General features: G+C 32.0%; 2 protein-coding genes across 2 annotated transcripts; both read left to right on the top strand.

Annotated features, from left to right (window-relative positions):
- Positions 1-3152: 3152 nt before the first annotated feature.
- LOC111888394 (probable galacturonosyltransferase 3) lies at positions 3153-7306 on the top strand. Its single transcript, XM_023884581.3, has 8 exons — positions 3153-3389; positions 4243-4295; positions 4433-4493; positions 4578-4628; positions 4707-4964; positions 5037-5371; positions 5460-6405; positions 6913-7306. Exons 1-8 carry the CDS (start codon positions 3327-3329, stop codon positions 7198-7200), a joined length of 2055 nt encoding a protein of 684 aa, XP_023740349.1. The 5' UTR covers positions 3153-3326; the 3' UTR covers positions 7201-7306.
- A 3576-nt stretch (positions 7307-10882) lies between these two features.
- Positions 10883-14043, top strand: LOC111888320 (ubiquitin domain-containing protein DSK2a). Its single transcript, XM_023884477.3, has 8 exons — positions 10883-11239; positions 11652-12401; positions 12495-12661; positions 12750-12863; positions 12965-13020; positions 13315-13343; positions 13426-13515; positions 13609-14043. Exons 1-8 carry the CDS (start codon positions 10999-11001, stop codon positions 13755-13757), a joined length of 1596 nt encoding a protein of 531 aa, XP_023740245.1. The 5' UTR covers positions 10883-10998; the 3' UTR covers positions 13758-14043.
- The last annotated feature ends 422 nt before the right edge of the window (positions 14044-14465 follow it).

The following is a 14465-nucleotide window of genomic DNA, read 5'->3' as shown; positions in this document are numbered from 1 at the left end:
TGATTATATTAGACATGGCTATGTTAAGGTAGCGTTTGGTACGTGAGACTGGACGGGACATAACATAAGAAGACTGTTGAGGGTAGTGTTTGACACGGATGAACCAAGTAAGTGGTTTTTTCATAACCGCTTACAATAAGTGATTATATTAGACATGACTATGGTAAGGTAGTGTTTGGTATGTGAGATTGGACGGGACATAACATAACAAGACTGTTGAGGGCAATGTTTGACACGGATGAACCAAGTACAAAGTGGGACAAAGACCAAGTCAAATGAGATTAAATCTTTAAATCTTAGTCCTATACAAAACCATGGAACAAGATGAAACAAACAATTTATTGCTAAAATACCCTTAAATACTGTGTAATCAAACTCGCCACTCTTTCCCATTGCTTTCTACTATCTCTCTTTTGGTCTTTCACTGACATTGCTTTACAAAATCAAATCTTCAATTCACATAAAGAATCTCTAAAGTATGTAAAAAAAAGGATTAGTTACTAAATGTGTACAACAAAACCTACAATAACCGAAAATAATGATTTGAACAAATAAGACATGCAAAAAAAAAAAAAAAAACCTTGATGACTAAAAAATAAAGCTCTTTCCCATATGCATAAGTTTTGTTTGTTAGGGAGGAAGGAGTTATTGCTCTCCTCTCGTTGAAACCTCCATGGACATAGTCGAACCCGCCTAACTCAGATGCAACCGAACCTATCTTCCCAAATTGCTTCTTTGATTTCAACCTCCAGCGGGTTCTCTAAACTGCAAGACTCCCTCTCATCCTCTCTTGCTCTCATCCCACCCATCCCTCTCCTCCTCCAACTTGTTATGACTCCTTCCGCCCCTTAATACAAAATAATAATAATAATAATAATAATAATAATAATAATAATAATAATAATAATAAAATGTATTTTTAATTTCTTTGCAATATTTCAAAAAGAGATGTTTTAAAAATGTATTTTTTTTTTATTTCTTTTCAACTTGCCATCACTTTGTCTTTTCTTTTTATTAGTTTTTATAAATTAGTTTATAAATATTTTTTTGTTAAATTAATTTATTTAGATTTTTCTTATTTAATTTTAACTTTGTATTTAAAGTTTTATTTTTTATTTTTATTGTTTATATTATTTTTAATTTTTTCCGGTTTTTATAAATAGTTTAACAAATATTTCTTTGGTTGAACCAAAATTTCTTTTTATTATTTAGATTATGTTTCCGAATAAATCAATTATTTTCTTATTTTTTTCTTTCTGATTTTATAAAGACTTATAACGTTATTTTTTGGTTGGAATAAATTTATTTTTTTTGGAAAAAAGTCATATGTCACATAAAATTCAGATAAAAAACCTTATTATCAGAATTCGTCACTGGTTATACTGTAAAACCATATATTATATAAAAATCCGATACATACATGTTCGGATTTTACCAGAATATGATAGCGTAAAACTTATTTTTTTTATTAATGTTTATAAACTTTCAATAAAGAAAACTATCATATTTCCTATTAAATAGGCCAATCTAATATGAGTTTTGTTCGAATGCGTTATTTGATGTTGCTTTTTTGATATATTTTTTTTTGTTTTCGAGTTACACATAAGCTAACTAGATTTCGTAAATCGTTATGCCGTAAAAACCACTTCAGATTTAATCGAATCTGATAGCTTAAAACCCGATTTTTATATTTATATAAATAAACTTATGATAAAGAAAGCTAAAAACGATTCTTAAATAAACATTTTTATTAATCTAAAGAAAAAAAATGAAAATCATTATATATTCCTATTAATTAGAGTTAGAATTATTATTATTATATCTATTTTACTATTATAACGTAAAATTAACAAATTTATTTTCTAAAGGTCTATACGAAAATATTTTGACCCTATCTAATAGGGAAAATGACTTGTCAAGTTAATCAACTTTTGGTCTTGTTCACATTTAGACAATTTTTTTGTATACATTTGATCATTTAACAAGTTAAATGGTTAAATGTGTATCAAAAAAGAAAGTTTCTTAAATGTGAATAGTTTTTTTTTAGAAATTTCTTAAAACTTTTTATAATTTTTTACAACATTTTTATGATATTTTTTCCTATAGATTTTTTAATACAATGTTTTAAAATTTACTTATAATATTTTTAAACTTTTTTAATATTTTCATGTAATTTTTAATACAAGTGCTTTTAAACCAAATATTTTATAAATGTTTTAAAATTTTTCTTACAAGTTTTTAATTTAATACGTTCATGTAATTCTAATACAAGTGCTTTTAAACCAAATATTTTATAAATGTTTTAAAATTTTCTTACAAGTTTTTAATTTTTTTTATTTACATTTTCATACAATTAGTTTTATAATTTTCATACAACTATTTTTAAACCTTCTTTTACAACATTTTAAAAATGTTTCACATATTTTGTATGATAATTTAATATTTTTTATAACATTTTAAAATACTTACGTTAAATACTACTTTAAAAAGTTGTATTAAAAAATTAAAAGTTTGTAAAATTATAATTAAAATTGTAATAATTTTAAAACGTTTACATTATATATATATATATATATATATATATATATATATATATATATATATATATATATATATATATATATATATTCTTATTTGCTACATATTTTTTTTAAAAAACCTTCCATACTTATTGTAATATATTTAATTTTATTATTAGATATTATTTATTTATATATATATATATATATATATATATATATATATATATATATATATATATATATATATATATATGAGGTTATATAAAATATTTCACAAAACAAGAACATATTTATTAATTAAAAAGTAAAGTTTAGAATCAATCAATATATAATTAATATTTAGAAAATTATGAATACTTTAAAAATAACATTTAAAAAAATAATACAAACAGATATGAAAAATAAAATCGTCATTAGAAGTGGAGAAAAGAACTTATGAGAATATTTTATTTTTTATTTTTTTCATATTTGTTTAATAAGGTTAATAAATGATCAAATATATAAAAAAAAAATTACATTAACTAATTATCATTATTCCCGTTATGATGTTACGAGAAATGTGAATTTTTTTGGGTCATGGTAGGTAAATGTTTTTGTCTGTCTAAAATAATTACCAAAATCCATCGTTCATGTAATCTGAATAGGCTACACGGGTACACACTACACACCTTAACGCGTTTCTGAGTATCCTTTTCGGGCAACACATGATTACAGAATAGGAGATACTGATCGCTCCCTGATGCGGACGCAACATTCGATCTGATCGAAAACGGAAATCATTTTGACCTCTACCGGCAAACGGCCATGAAAGCTCTATGTAGAAGATTAACAAATTCTTCATCTCGTGTTATTCTATTCATTTTCCTGGTAATTATTTTTCAGTTTGAATTAACTTATTCTTGTATACGTATAGTTAAATCATCACATTCTGTCAATTAGGGTTTTTTTATTGAATGGGATCTCTAACACTTACGAATCTCAAGTAACAATTCCAATTGGTTCGGGATCCTTAACTGCGTTAGCCTTACTTTACTTTAAGTAACTTTCACCCTGATTTTTGTTGTCAAACTATTACTAGTTAGATGCAAAAGTACTACTTTAATGTGACAAACCGAGCACCGACATATTCTGTCTACAGGATTTGTGTGAATGGTAATGGTGGTCATTAATTTGCTTTATTATAGGTTTGTAATCCATCATCAAATTTCAACTTCTCATTTGTAAATTGTAGCCCAAGCTCAAAGCCTAGACTGATTAAGGATTTGAGTTATTGTTTGTCCTAAAGCCTTGCTGGAAACTGTAAAACTTCAATTTCATTTTGATAGACTGAGTATAAATTAATGAATGATTAAATGAAAAAGGCGATGGAGATTTGACTTTATGCATCATGCCTTAGTACTTAGACTATGATATTTCTGTGAACAGAGGAATGATAATAAATTGAACTAGTTTGGGTCATAGATGAAGGCCTTTTCAAGCTATATGTCAGTTCCCCTTAAAAAGTTTGATTTTTGCCATAGTTGAGCATGTTCACCTTTCTTCTGCTTTCTATAAATGCTATCTTATTTCACTTTACCATTTGTGATAGGGAGCAAATATTAACGTCCAATTTGCTTATGATCTTTTGTCTTGTTTAATCATGTATAACATTCCCTTTCTTGATATATTGTAATCTTAAGTTTTAATTAAACATTCCTTTTATATTTATGTCTACAAACAGGTCCCACTTCACATTACTTTAGTAGGAGCAGATGCATTTGACACTTTAACTATGTAAGATGCCAATCTTTTTGCTTTGTTGTTTACATTATAATTTCCAACTGTTATACATATAAATGCCGCTAAACTTGTTTAAAATTCTTCTACTGAATATTTACACCTTCATCATGTTGTATTTTCTGTTCTTTCAGTCAAAAAGAGATTAATGGTCATCAACCCTTGTTTGACTGTCCTCAGTGTATAGATAAGAAGGTACCATTCTCATCTTACCTTGAGGAACAGTAAACAGATGAATTTTATCTCATGCAAGTTATGAGTTTCTTCTTGGATATGCAGGAACAAGCTAACACAAGCTCTGTGACAGCTGGAAACCATCAAGTGGAGAAGGTAATCAACCACTTTTAGTTATCTTAATGGTGCTCATCAATGATGATGTCACTTCACTGTCTTTGTAATCCAATGCAGGATATTGACATAATAGTGACATACACAGACACTTCTGGTGCCATACGTATTAAAACCATCAAGTCCAAAGATTTATCTCCTTCATGGGTCTGGAAAAATCCCATTGATGACAATCAGGTCAAAGAGGAGTCAAAGTTACATACACTAAAAGATCAGCCTGACACAAGAATTGAAGCCAACAACGAGTTTTTTGCAGATGTAAACAAACAGCCACATAAACCATTGTTTCCAGTGCATCCAACAAAGCTCAGGCGTCAGGTAATCACCAATTCCTTTTCCGATAGGAATCACCAATTCCCTTTCCGATGGTAATCACCAATTCCGTTGTAGGCCTTACGCCAGGAAAGAAGGGATCGTCGAACTGCAGAGTTGATCCAAATAGGCGAAAAGAGGGACATTCAAATACAGGAAGCTGCCATTGAACGTGCTAAAAACTTTGACATACATGTCAAAGCTAAATACAGTATTTGGAGACGAGAATATGAAAGCCCTAATTCCGATTCCACTGTTAAACTCATGCGTGACCAAATTATAATGGCAAAAGCATATGCAAGTATTGCAAAAGCCAAAAATGCAACTGGAATCTATGATTCCCTAATTAAACATTCCAAAAGAAGCCAACAAGCAATCGGAGAAGCCACTTACGATAGCGAACTTAACCCAAGGTATTTCTCAATTTACTATTTTACCCTTATTAAAACTTTCAAACGTATTTCTCCTTTTTTCTTATTTGGGTTTTGTTGCGTTGACCAGTGCAGTTGACCGGGCTAAAGAAATGGGACATATTCTATCCTTGGCAAAAGACCAATTTTATGATTGTATTTTAATGGCAAGAAAATTAAGGGTTATGCTTCAGTCAACCGAGTCAAACGTTGAAGAAGTGAAGAAAAAGAGTGCATCTTTAACACAATTAGCTGCAAAAACTGTACCTAAACCCTTACATTGCCTTCCTTTAGTTCTCACAACAGATTATTTCTTGCTAAGTGAAAAAGAAAAGAACTTTCCAGAAAGCAAGAATCTTGAAGATCCAAATCTATACCACTACGCGATATTTTCCGATAATGTCCTTGCAACATCTGTAGTTGTGAATTCGACTGTTTTACACGCAAAAGAGCCTGAAAAACATGTTTTTCATATTGTGACAGATAAGTTAAACTTTGCAGCCATGAAGATGTGGTTTTTGGTCAACCCTCCAGGAAAGTCAACGATCCAGGTTCAAAATGTGGATGAGTTTACTTGGTTGAATGCTTCTTATTGCCCTGTTCTTCGTCAGCTTGAATCCTCTAGGATGAAGGAGTATTATTTTAAGGCGCACCAGACATCGACTTTGACAGCTGGATCGGATAATTTGAAATATAGGAACCCGAAGTATTTGTCGATGTTGAATCATTTGAGATTTTATCTTCCTCAAGTGTACCCAAAGATGGAGAAGATATTGTTTTTGGATGATGATATTGTGGTTCAGAAGGATTTGACACCTTTATGGAGTGTTGATTTGGGAGGGATGGTGAATGGTGCTGTGGAGACGTGTAAGGAGAGTTTTCATCGGTTTGATAAGTATTTGAATTTTTCTAACCCTAAAATTTCGGATAATTTTGATCCGTATGCTTGTGGTTGGGCTTTCGGGATGAATATGTTTGATTTGAATGAGTGGAAGAAACGCGATATAACTGGAATTTATCATGGCTGGCAAAATATGGTAAGATAATAAACTCTTTTATGTATGTGCTTTAAGTCTGTGTTTTGTTATACAGGACATGACTTTACTAGTCAAGCTTTCTAGGGCTATTTTCGATAATCAGGATGAGAAGGGCATTCATGTCTTTTTATATAGACAAGAGACCGAGAGCGAATCTTTGTTCCACCTTTTTGGGTGGGACAAAACATTACAATTTTCGTCTCATTGACATTAGTCTTGGTCCTAGTCCAATGCAATACATTTGTTCAGTCATGTCTTGTATAACAAATGGGCCCGTAGGACTGAGACTAATGTCAATGAGACGAAAATTGTAACTTTTTGTCCCACCTAAAAAGGTGGAAAAAAGATTCGCTCTTAGTCTCTTGTCTATGTAAAAAGACGTAAATGCCCTTCTCATCCTGATCATCGAAAACAGCCCTAGAAAGCTTCCTATGTAATAAAACATTGCCTAATGGTGGATTTCTGATGTTGATAATTAAGAAATATTTGTTTTTAATGTTTTGGTAGAATGAGGAAAGGACTCTGTGGAAGCTTGGGACGTTGCCACCTGGACTGATAACATTTTATAACCTGACGCATCCATTGGAAAGGAGCTGGCATGTGTTGGGGCTTGGATATGATCCGGCTCTTAACCAAAGTGAAATTAAGAATGCGGCTGTGGTACATTACAATGGGAACTATAAACCATGGTTAGATCTTGCGATTGCTAAGTACAGGTCTTATTGGTCTAGGTATGTGAAGTTTGATAATCCGTATCTTCAACTTTGTAACATTAACAGCTTCATGTTATCATGATATTCTTGTCTCACATTTTTGCTTCTTAGTATATGAGTTAAATGTAACAAAATTTGTGCACATATAACATGATTTACATATTTGGGATGGAGTTGCATGTTGTATACTTCTGATGTTTGACTTTTGTTTTGATAATCTTATGTTTTTTTTAACAATCATATAACGAGTAAATTTTAAGGTAAAATTGGAAAAAAAAATGTTGGTTAATGAGTATTGAAATGCTAACATCTCATTCATTTGCTTTTGTTGTCATTTTGATAAATAAAATTTATTTTCATTAATCTACATACCAATAACCAAAAATATATTTTAAAATTAAGAGGATTATAAAAGTTTGTCATTGATTTTTACGTGTAGAATACTTTACTCATTAGTCAAGTGTGCGTGATGTTGAAGGCATCTCAAAAGCCTAAATGTAATAAAGTAAGGCAGGGGCATTTTCGTCATTCTATTAGATTGGGTCTGTTTGTGCGAGTATTAATAGGAGGTCGATATCAGGAAATTGGTATCTTGAAACGTATTTTGTGAAAAATCATTTTGGCACTTGGGAGAGATCTTGACCTTTGGTGTCAAGAATAGTTTGTATTCTTTTGATTCTATCTGCGATCATTCAATAAACTTTTCAATTTAAGAAAGTAAACCCTAATGTGTACCATAAAACATAAGCTAGAACTGAGTTGTGATTGGTTGGGTCTATTAGGTTACATCGAACTTATTTATTTATTTATTTATTTTTGGATATAATAACCATATCTAACCAATACTAAATCTTTAGGAACTCAACTTTAGTTAAAAGTTCTTGGACCTAAGCCGTGGTTCTTTTGTAAATATATCTAGTTAAATAAAGTTATAATATAAGTTAATAGTCCCCAGGCTCTAGCTCAGTTGGTTTAAAGTCTAAACCAAGCTTCTCTCTAACGCAAGTCACTTTCAACTTCATATTGTTAGGTCTATCTGGAAAGAAAAAGATAAAATGAAAGACAAGAAAATCACTCATTGAGAGGTTGATAAGATCTTTGTTGTTGTATAATAATCATTAAGCAGCTAAATATTGACTTTAGGCTCTTAGTTTAAATGCATTTTATGCATATTATAAAAGCACTAAAGCGTTCATCGAATATATAACAAGTGCGGTTCCCAATTTCATGAAAAAAATCTACAAACAAATATCAAAGCGTTGATTCCAAGTGTGCAAATTTAGATAGACTAAGGTAATTAGGAAATCATTTCCTTGTGGAACTTCTAAGTATTTAATTGACAAATGTGGTAAGTTGTTTCCATGATTAACAAAAAGTAAAATGCAACTTACTCATAACTTTTTATTTATAAATTAATAGATTTGTATGCAATATAGAAATATATATGATAATATATTGAACTTAATGAAATCTAATGCATTGTAGATGCCCTAATACAATTTACTTATGACTTTCTATTTATAAGTCCATATGAAAAGGAAAAAGTTAAAATAGGAGACTATAAAAACATTGAGAAGTTGGTAAAACCCGTGTTGCAATATAACCGTCTTTCGGTAGCTCAATATCAACTTCACGAGTTTTCTTGGTAAGAATTATGTTTCCAATTTCATTTTCGAAGAAGATTTTGAAAAGTATGCCAAGAGCATTGAGAAAGAATCTCGCTCATTATTCGACAATCTTGGGAGACATCCATGCATGATTTTGCACAAAACAACCATTTCAAATGTTTAGAATTTGCGTATTTGCTCAAAGAGAAGCCGACCATAATAAACAAATTTATTTTTGTTGCATGGAAGAGAGAAATTAACTACCATAGGGAGAAAATGTTAATGGAAAACAACTTGATTAAAGAAATCTTCAATAACATCTGTTCAGCCGGTGTTAGTTCATCAAAAGCTTTAATTTCAAATCCGAGTTCAAAATTTGAAGAGAGTGATGAGTTAAAGATGGAGAATCAAGTGAAAGTTTTGCTTTGATGTCTGAGCGTTATCTATAACGAGAACTCCAAACTTAATTGTAGTTCTTAATGCTGAAAGTGATGTTAAGACTGAGTTGATAGTTAGTACATATAACTAAAGTATTGAGTTCTTAGTAGAGAAAGCAACATATACTACAAAACACATGACAATCCTTAAATACAACATGGAATCAATTAATGACATGCTACATTTATTGGATCCTAAAGCTGATGATGAATTAAAGGGGGGAGAAAGGAGGAACACATGCAAAAGAATAAAAAGCTCAATAACAAAAAAAGTTGAAGCTAAAGGAGCTAAAACAAAAAACCTAGTTTCAGCCAACTCAACAACATGGTAATACAAATGATGGATAATGTGAATATGAGGACGAGACTTTAAATTACATGCTCCTATAATAATACACTTCACTGTATGATTATAATAAATATGTAACTTTAGGGAAAATTATCACACCCTGGTTCCTAACAATCTAATTTCTCGTCCATCCAAACTGTCACCAATTTGAAGAAGTTGAAACAGTTTTTTTTCTTTAGAAATCCTTAATGTTTAATCCTTTCATATTTAAAATTTTATTTTATTTTACTCGTGCAATACACAAGTATTAAACCTAGTTAAGAATACGATAGCACACCATAGATATTTTATTTTGACGTGACATTTTCAAGATGATTTGAAATTATCTTCTCGATCAAGTCTTTATGATTCACTTCCCAAGGTGGAACATGTTTCCAAATATACATGACCCACTTCATACGACTTGCGTGCGAATCACTCGACATGTTTCCCTAGATATTAATGGCACACCACCCAATGTAATCATAAGTACTTGCAACATGAAAGCCAATTACATAAGTATCTCATATTCTAATGAACTCATATTTGCAATTTTTAGAATTATTCTAGACCAGACTTCATGATACAATGATCCATCGACGAATATCGACCACCATCTAAATATAATATCCGATAAATATTTGAAGCTATTCAACACAAATCTTCATGACACAAGGATCTAGTGAAGTTCAATGATATTGTACATCTCAAGGTGATGTCTAATTTAATATTTAATAGATTTATTGGTTTTACTATTTTATATGAAATAACATTTTCTCAGTAAATAAATATAGTTAGTTTAATATAAAACTCAAATTTTGTTTTTTTTTTCTTTTCAATTATAGAAATAAAATGGTTAGTATTAATGACCTAATATACACAATATTTTATTCAAACATCAATCGATACATATCTAAAATAAACTTTTTACATGATAACAACAATAAAATTGCATAAAAAATACGGAAAACAAATAATATTAGTCCACTAAGACTCAAGACGTTGCTTGAGAAAGTGAGTTCGGTATATTAAGACAGTAAGATGAGACGCGAAGAACCAAATGAAGCTAGGTGTCGTACTGATAATCGTTAAGTAAATATTATAAATTAAGAAAATGAGAAATCACACACTCAGAATTTATTAAATACATATGATGTTAAAAACATTAATCACATATAATCATTTTACAAACAAATGCTTTATTTGATTTAAACATAAGCAACAATAAGCTCGAATCATTACTCAAATCCATCAAATTATTATTATTATTATTATGTTATGTTTGGAAAAGTAGCAAATTAATTTTCTTGGGTTGTCCCAATTTTTGAATGTGGGCTCACCGATTTTGACCCTTTTTCCCTTTTAATTTAATAATAAATCAACCGATTTGGCAACTCATCTATATCTTCTCCATCTCAATTCACAAATCTTTTATAGTACTTCGTTTCAATCGCGGTTTGTTTATGTGGAATTGCGGATTCCGTTTCTAGTATTAGGGTTTTTGTTTAATGGGTGTCGAGGGAGAGTCAACTCAAACGGGTGTCTCCACCGTTGACGGTGGCGATGCAGAAATCGCCCTCAACATCCGATGCTCTAACGGCAATAAGTTCTCGGTGCGAGCGAGCCTCGGATCAACCGTCGTCGATTTCAAAGATCTGTTGGCTCAAAACTGCGATGTCCCTGCCAATCAACAGAGGTTGATTTATAAAGGAAGAATCCTCAAGGATGATCAAACCCTAGATAGTTACGGTAAACACTTTTCTTAATCAATTCCGTTATTCGATTTGCGAAGATGTTATCGAATTTATCTGGTATAATTTGTTGACGATTATGCGATTAAGTGTCGATGTTGCAAAAAAAGAGGCTATCTGCCTGAAACTGTTCTATAGTTCTTCATATACTCATACATTGCAAATCTAACAAAAGCGGTAACCTTGATCTAACATGTTTACTATTCTGTATGTTATACTCTGTTCGTCCCTTACGACCAAACAAAAGCTGTAATTTCACTTGAAGACAAAGTGAATACTTTTCAGTTTTCTTCCCCTAAGATAAGGATTTAATGTTCCTAAAACAAACCCTAGAAGATTAATACTACAAACTGTTGATGATATTAGTTTACTACCAAAGTTTTCATCCATATTTCTATCTCGTGTTGTAGGGTTGCAGGCAGATCATACAATTCACATGGTGCGTGGTTCTGCTCCTGCTCCAGCTGATGCTCCTCCTGCCATTGGAAACCCTAATACTCCATCACTTGGTTCTCAAGGTGGTGTTCCCAATGAAGGGCTGGGCTTAGGAGGACCTGGCTCAGGTGCACCCCTATTTCCTGGCCTTGGTTTTGGTGGACTTGGTGGCTCTGGTGCACCCTTTGGGTCTGGACTACCTGAATTCGAACAAGTTCAGCAACAACTAACCCAAAACCCAAACATGATGAGAGACATGATGAACATGCCAGCTGTTCAAAATATCTTAAACAACCCTGAAATCATGCGTGGAATGATCATGAGCAATCCTCAGATGCGTGAAATCATTGACAGAAACCCTGAGCTTGCTCATATCTTGAATGACCCTGCAATTTTAAGACAGACACTTGAAGCTGCAAGGAACCCTGAACTTATGCGTGAGATGATGCGTAACACTGATAGGGCCATGAGTAACATTGAATCATCTCCTGAAGGCTTCAACATGCTTAGACGTATGTATGAAAATGTTCAAGAACCTTTCTTGAATGCCACAACAACTGGTGGAACCACAAATGATCCTGGTTCTAACCCGTTTGCAGCCTTACTTGGGAACCAGGGTCCTGCTGTTAATGTTAACAACAACAACAACAACAACCCTGAAACAACTCCAGGCTCTGCAGCTCCTAATTCTAACCCACTTCCTAACCCTTGGGGTGCCCCTGCTGGTATAAAAGACATTATGAACTTCACATTCAAGACTTTTTCTTTTCTAAAACTATTATCTTATATCTTGTAATGAATTTATGGAAAATGATTAGGTGGTGTTCAGCCAACAAGGGCACCGAATGTATCTGGGTTAGGTGGTCTTGGTTTACCAGGGGCAGACAGGACAGGTGGCATGCCGGACATGAGCCAGCTGTTGCAGAATCCAGCTGTTTCTCAGATGATGCAAAGCTTGCTTTCAAATCCCCAGTATATGGAGCAGGTATGTTAAACATGATATACACTATAGTTGAGGTGTTGGAGTTTTTTATAAATTTTTTTTAATGGTATTTGGTGATATGAATTTGTAGATTGTGAGTCAAAACCCTCAACTTCGCAGTATGTTCGATTCTAACCCTCAGTTGAGGGAGATGATGCAGAATCCAGAGGTGCTTCGTCAGTTAACTTCACCTCAAATGATGCAGGTATACAAATTGTGGAGTAATTTTGGTTTGTTTTTTGTTGACTTTGAGTCTTTGACTGATGGAATTTCGAGTTTGATGATAACATGATTTATTTTATACAGCAAATGATGTCTTTACAGCAGCTTCTACCTCAGCTTAATCAACCACAATCAACTTTGTAAGTGGAAATCAATTTTTTTTTTTTTACTGATTTGATTTAAGTGCCAAAATGATCCAGTTAAGTTGGTATTTGTGTATCAAGTAAAAAAGAATCACTTGAATGTAACTATTATTAAGTCATGAATCGGTAAAGTAGCTGAAGGGTTACTGATGTTGTCAGTCTGGATAAACTGTTGATTACATGAGGCCTGTTTCTTTTTCTAAATGACCATTTTAACCTTCCATTTCAAAAAACAAATTTCACAATATTCTTCAATTTTAAGTGCTGAATCCATTAATTTTTCTGTTTCAGGAATCCTACTCAGACTGGTGCTTCTCCTGGTACTAACTAGAAACCTCCATTGTTAATAATTTTTATAAATCATATGCCATTTTAGTATTATTTCAAGTTTATATTCTGCAGGATCACAAAACAATATGGGATTAGACATGTTGATGAGTATGTTTGGTGGACTTGGAGCTGGTGGCATGGGAGTCCCAAATGTCCCTGATGGTAAGTCAAGTTCTTTTTGTAAATTTACGTTTTTGCCCCTCAACTTTTTTATATATGATGATGATGATGATGATGATTGTTTTTGATTTGCAGTGGCACCAGAGCAACTTTATGCAACTCAACTGTCTCAACTTCAGGAGATGGGGTTCTTTGATGTGCAAGAGAATATTAGGGCTTTACGTGCTACTTCGGGCAATGTTCATGCTGCTGTTGAGAGACTTTTGGGGAACTTTGGTCCATGATGGTGATGATGTGGCATTCTTTTTGTTTTATTTAAGGATGACCTGTTGGCATGTAATGTTAGTTGGTTTTTTCTTTAAAGTATTCTTTGTGGACAAAGAAAGAGGGAGGGAAGGATGTTGGATTTTGTGGTTTGAGGGGTTGGGGTTGGGGTGGTGGGAGTGTGAATAATGAACAGACTAGAAAGAATTATTATGGTTGGTGGAGTTTAAATTATTGGTCTCCCTTGAACAAATCTTTTGATGTTTATGTACAAACATATTTCATAGTTTATTGCTGTTTTTATCATCTTCCTTTCCTTTATGGATTTACTCATCTTTGAAATGATTTGAAAAAGGCTCATTTCCCTGTTGTGGGAGTTTTTTACTCGAATCCTTTTCGACCCAACTTGTAAATTTACAAGTTGTTGGTTCAACTTTTTTTAATTATTAATTTATTATGGTTGGTCTTATAGTTTTACAGCCAATTGTTGGTAGCCAACCCATATAAAAAAAAGTATTATAAATTAAAATTCGTGGTTCCATAATCCAAAGACAAACGAGTTATAATGTGCAATTAAAAGTAAACGAAACCCACATTTTTAGTTAATCGGTAAACATTGATGTTCTTCAATTAAAATATCCAATATTTGTGCATTCACCTACAAATATACCATTTGGGATGACAAAAATACATTTGTTGGACGTTATGAGATCGAGTATGAGATTTCT

The sequence above is a fragment of the Lactuca sativa genome, chromosome 3 (assembly GCF_002870075.4).
Source record: "Lactuca sativa cultivar Salinas chromosome 3, Lsat_Salinas_v11, whole genome shotgun sequence".
NCBI lineage: Eukaryota > Viridiplantae > Streptophyta > Magnoliopsida > Asterales > Asteraceae > Lactuca > Lactuca sativa.
Note: the sequence above shows the minus strand (reverse complement) of the source record. Positions and strands in the feature narration are given on the sequence as shown.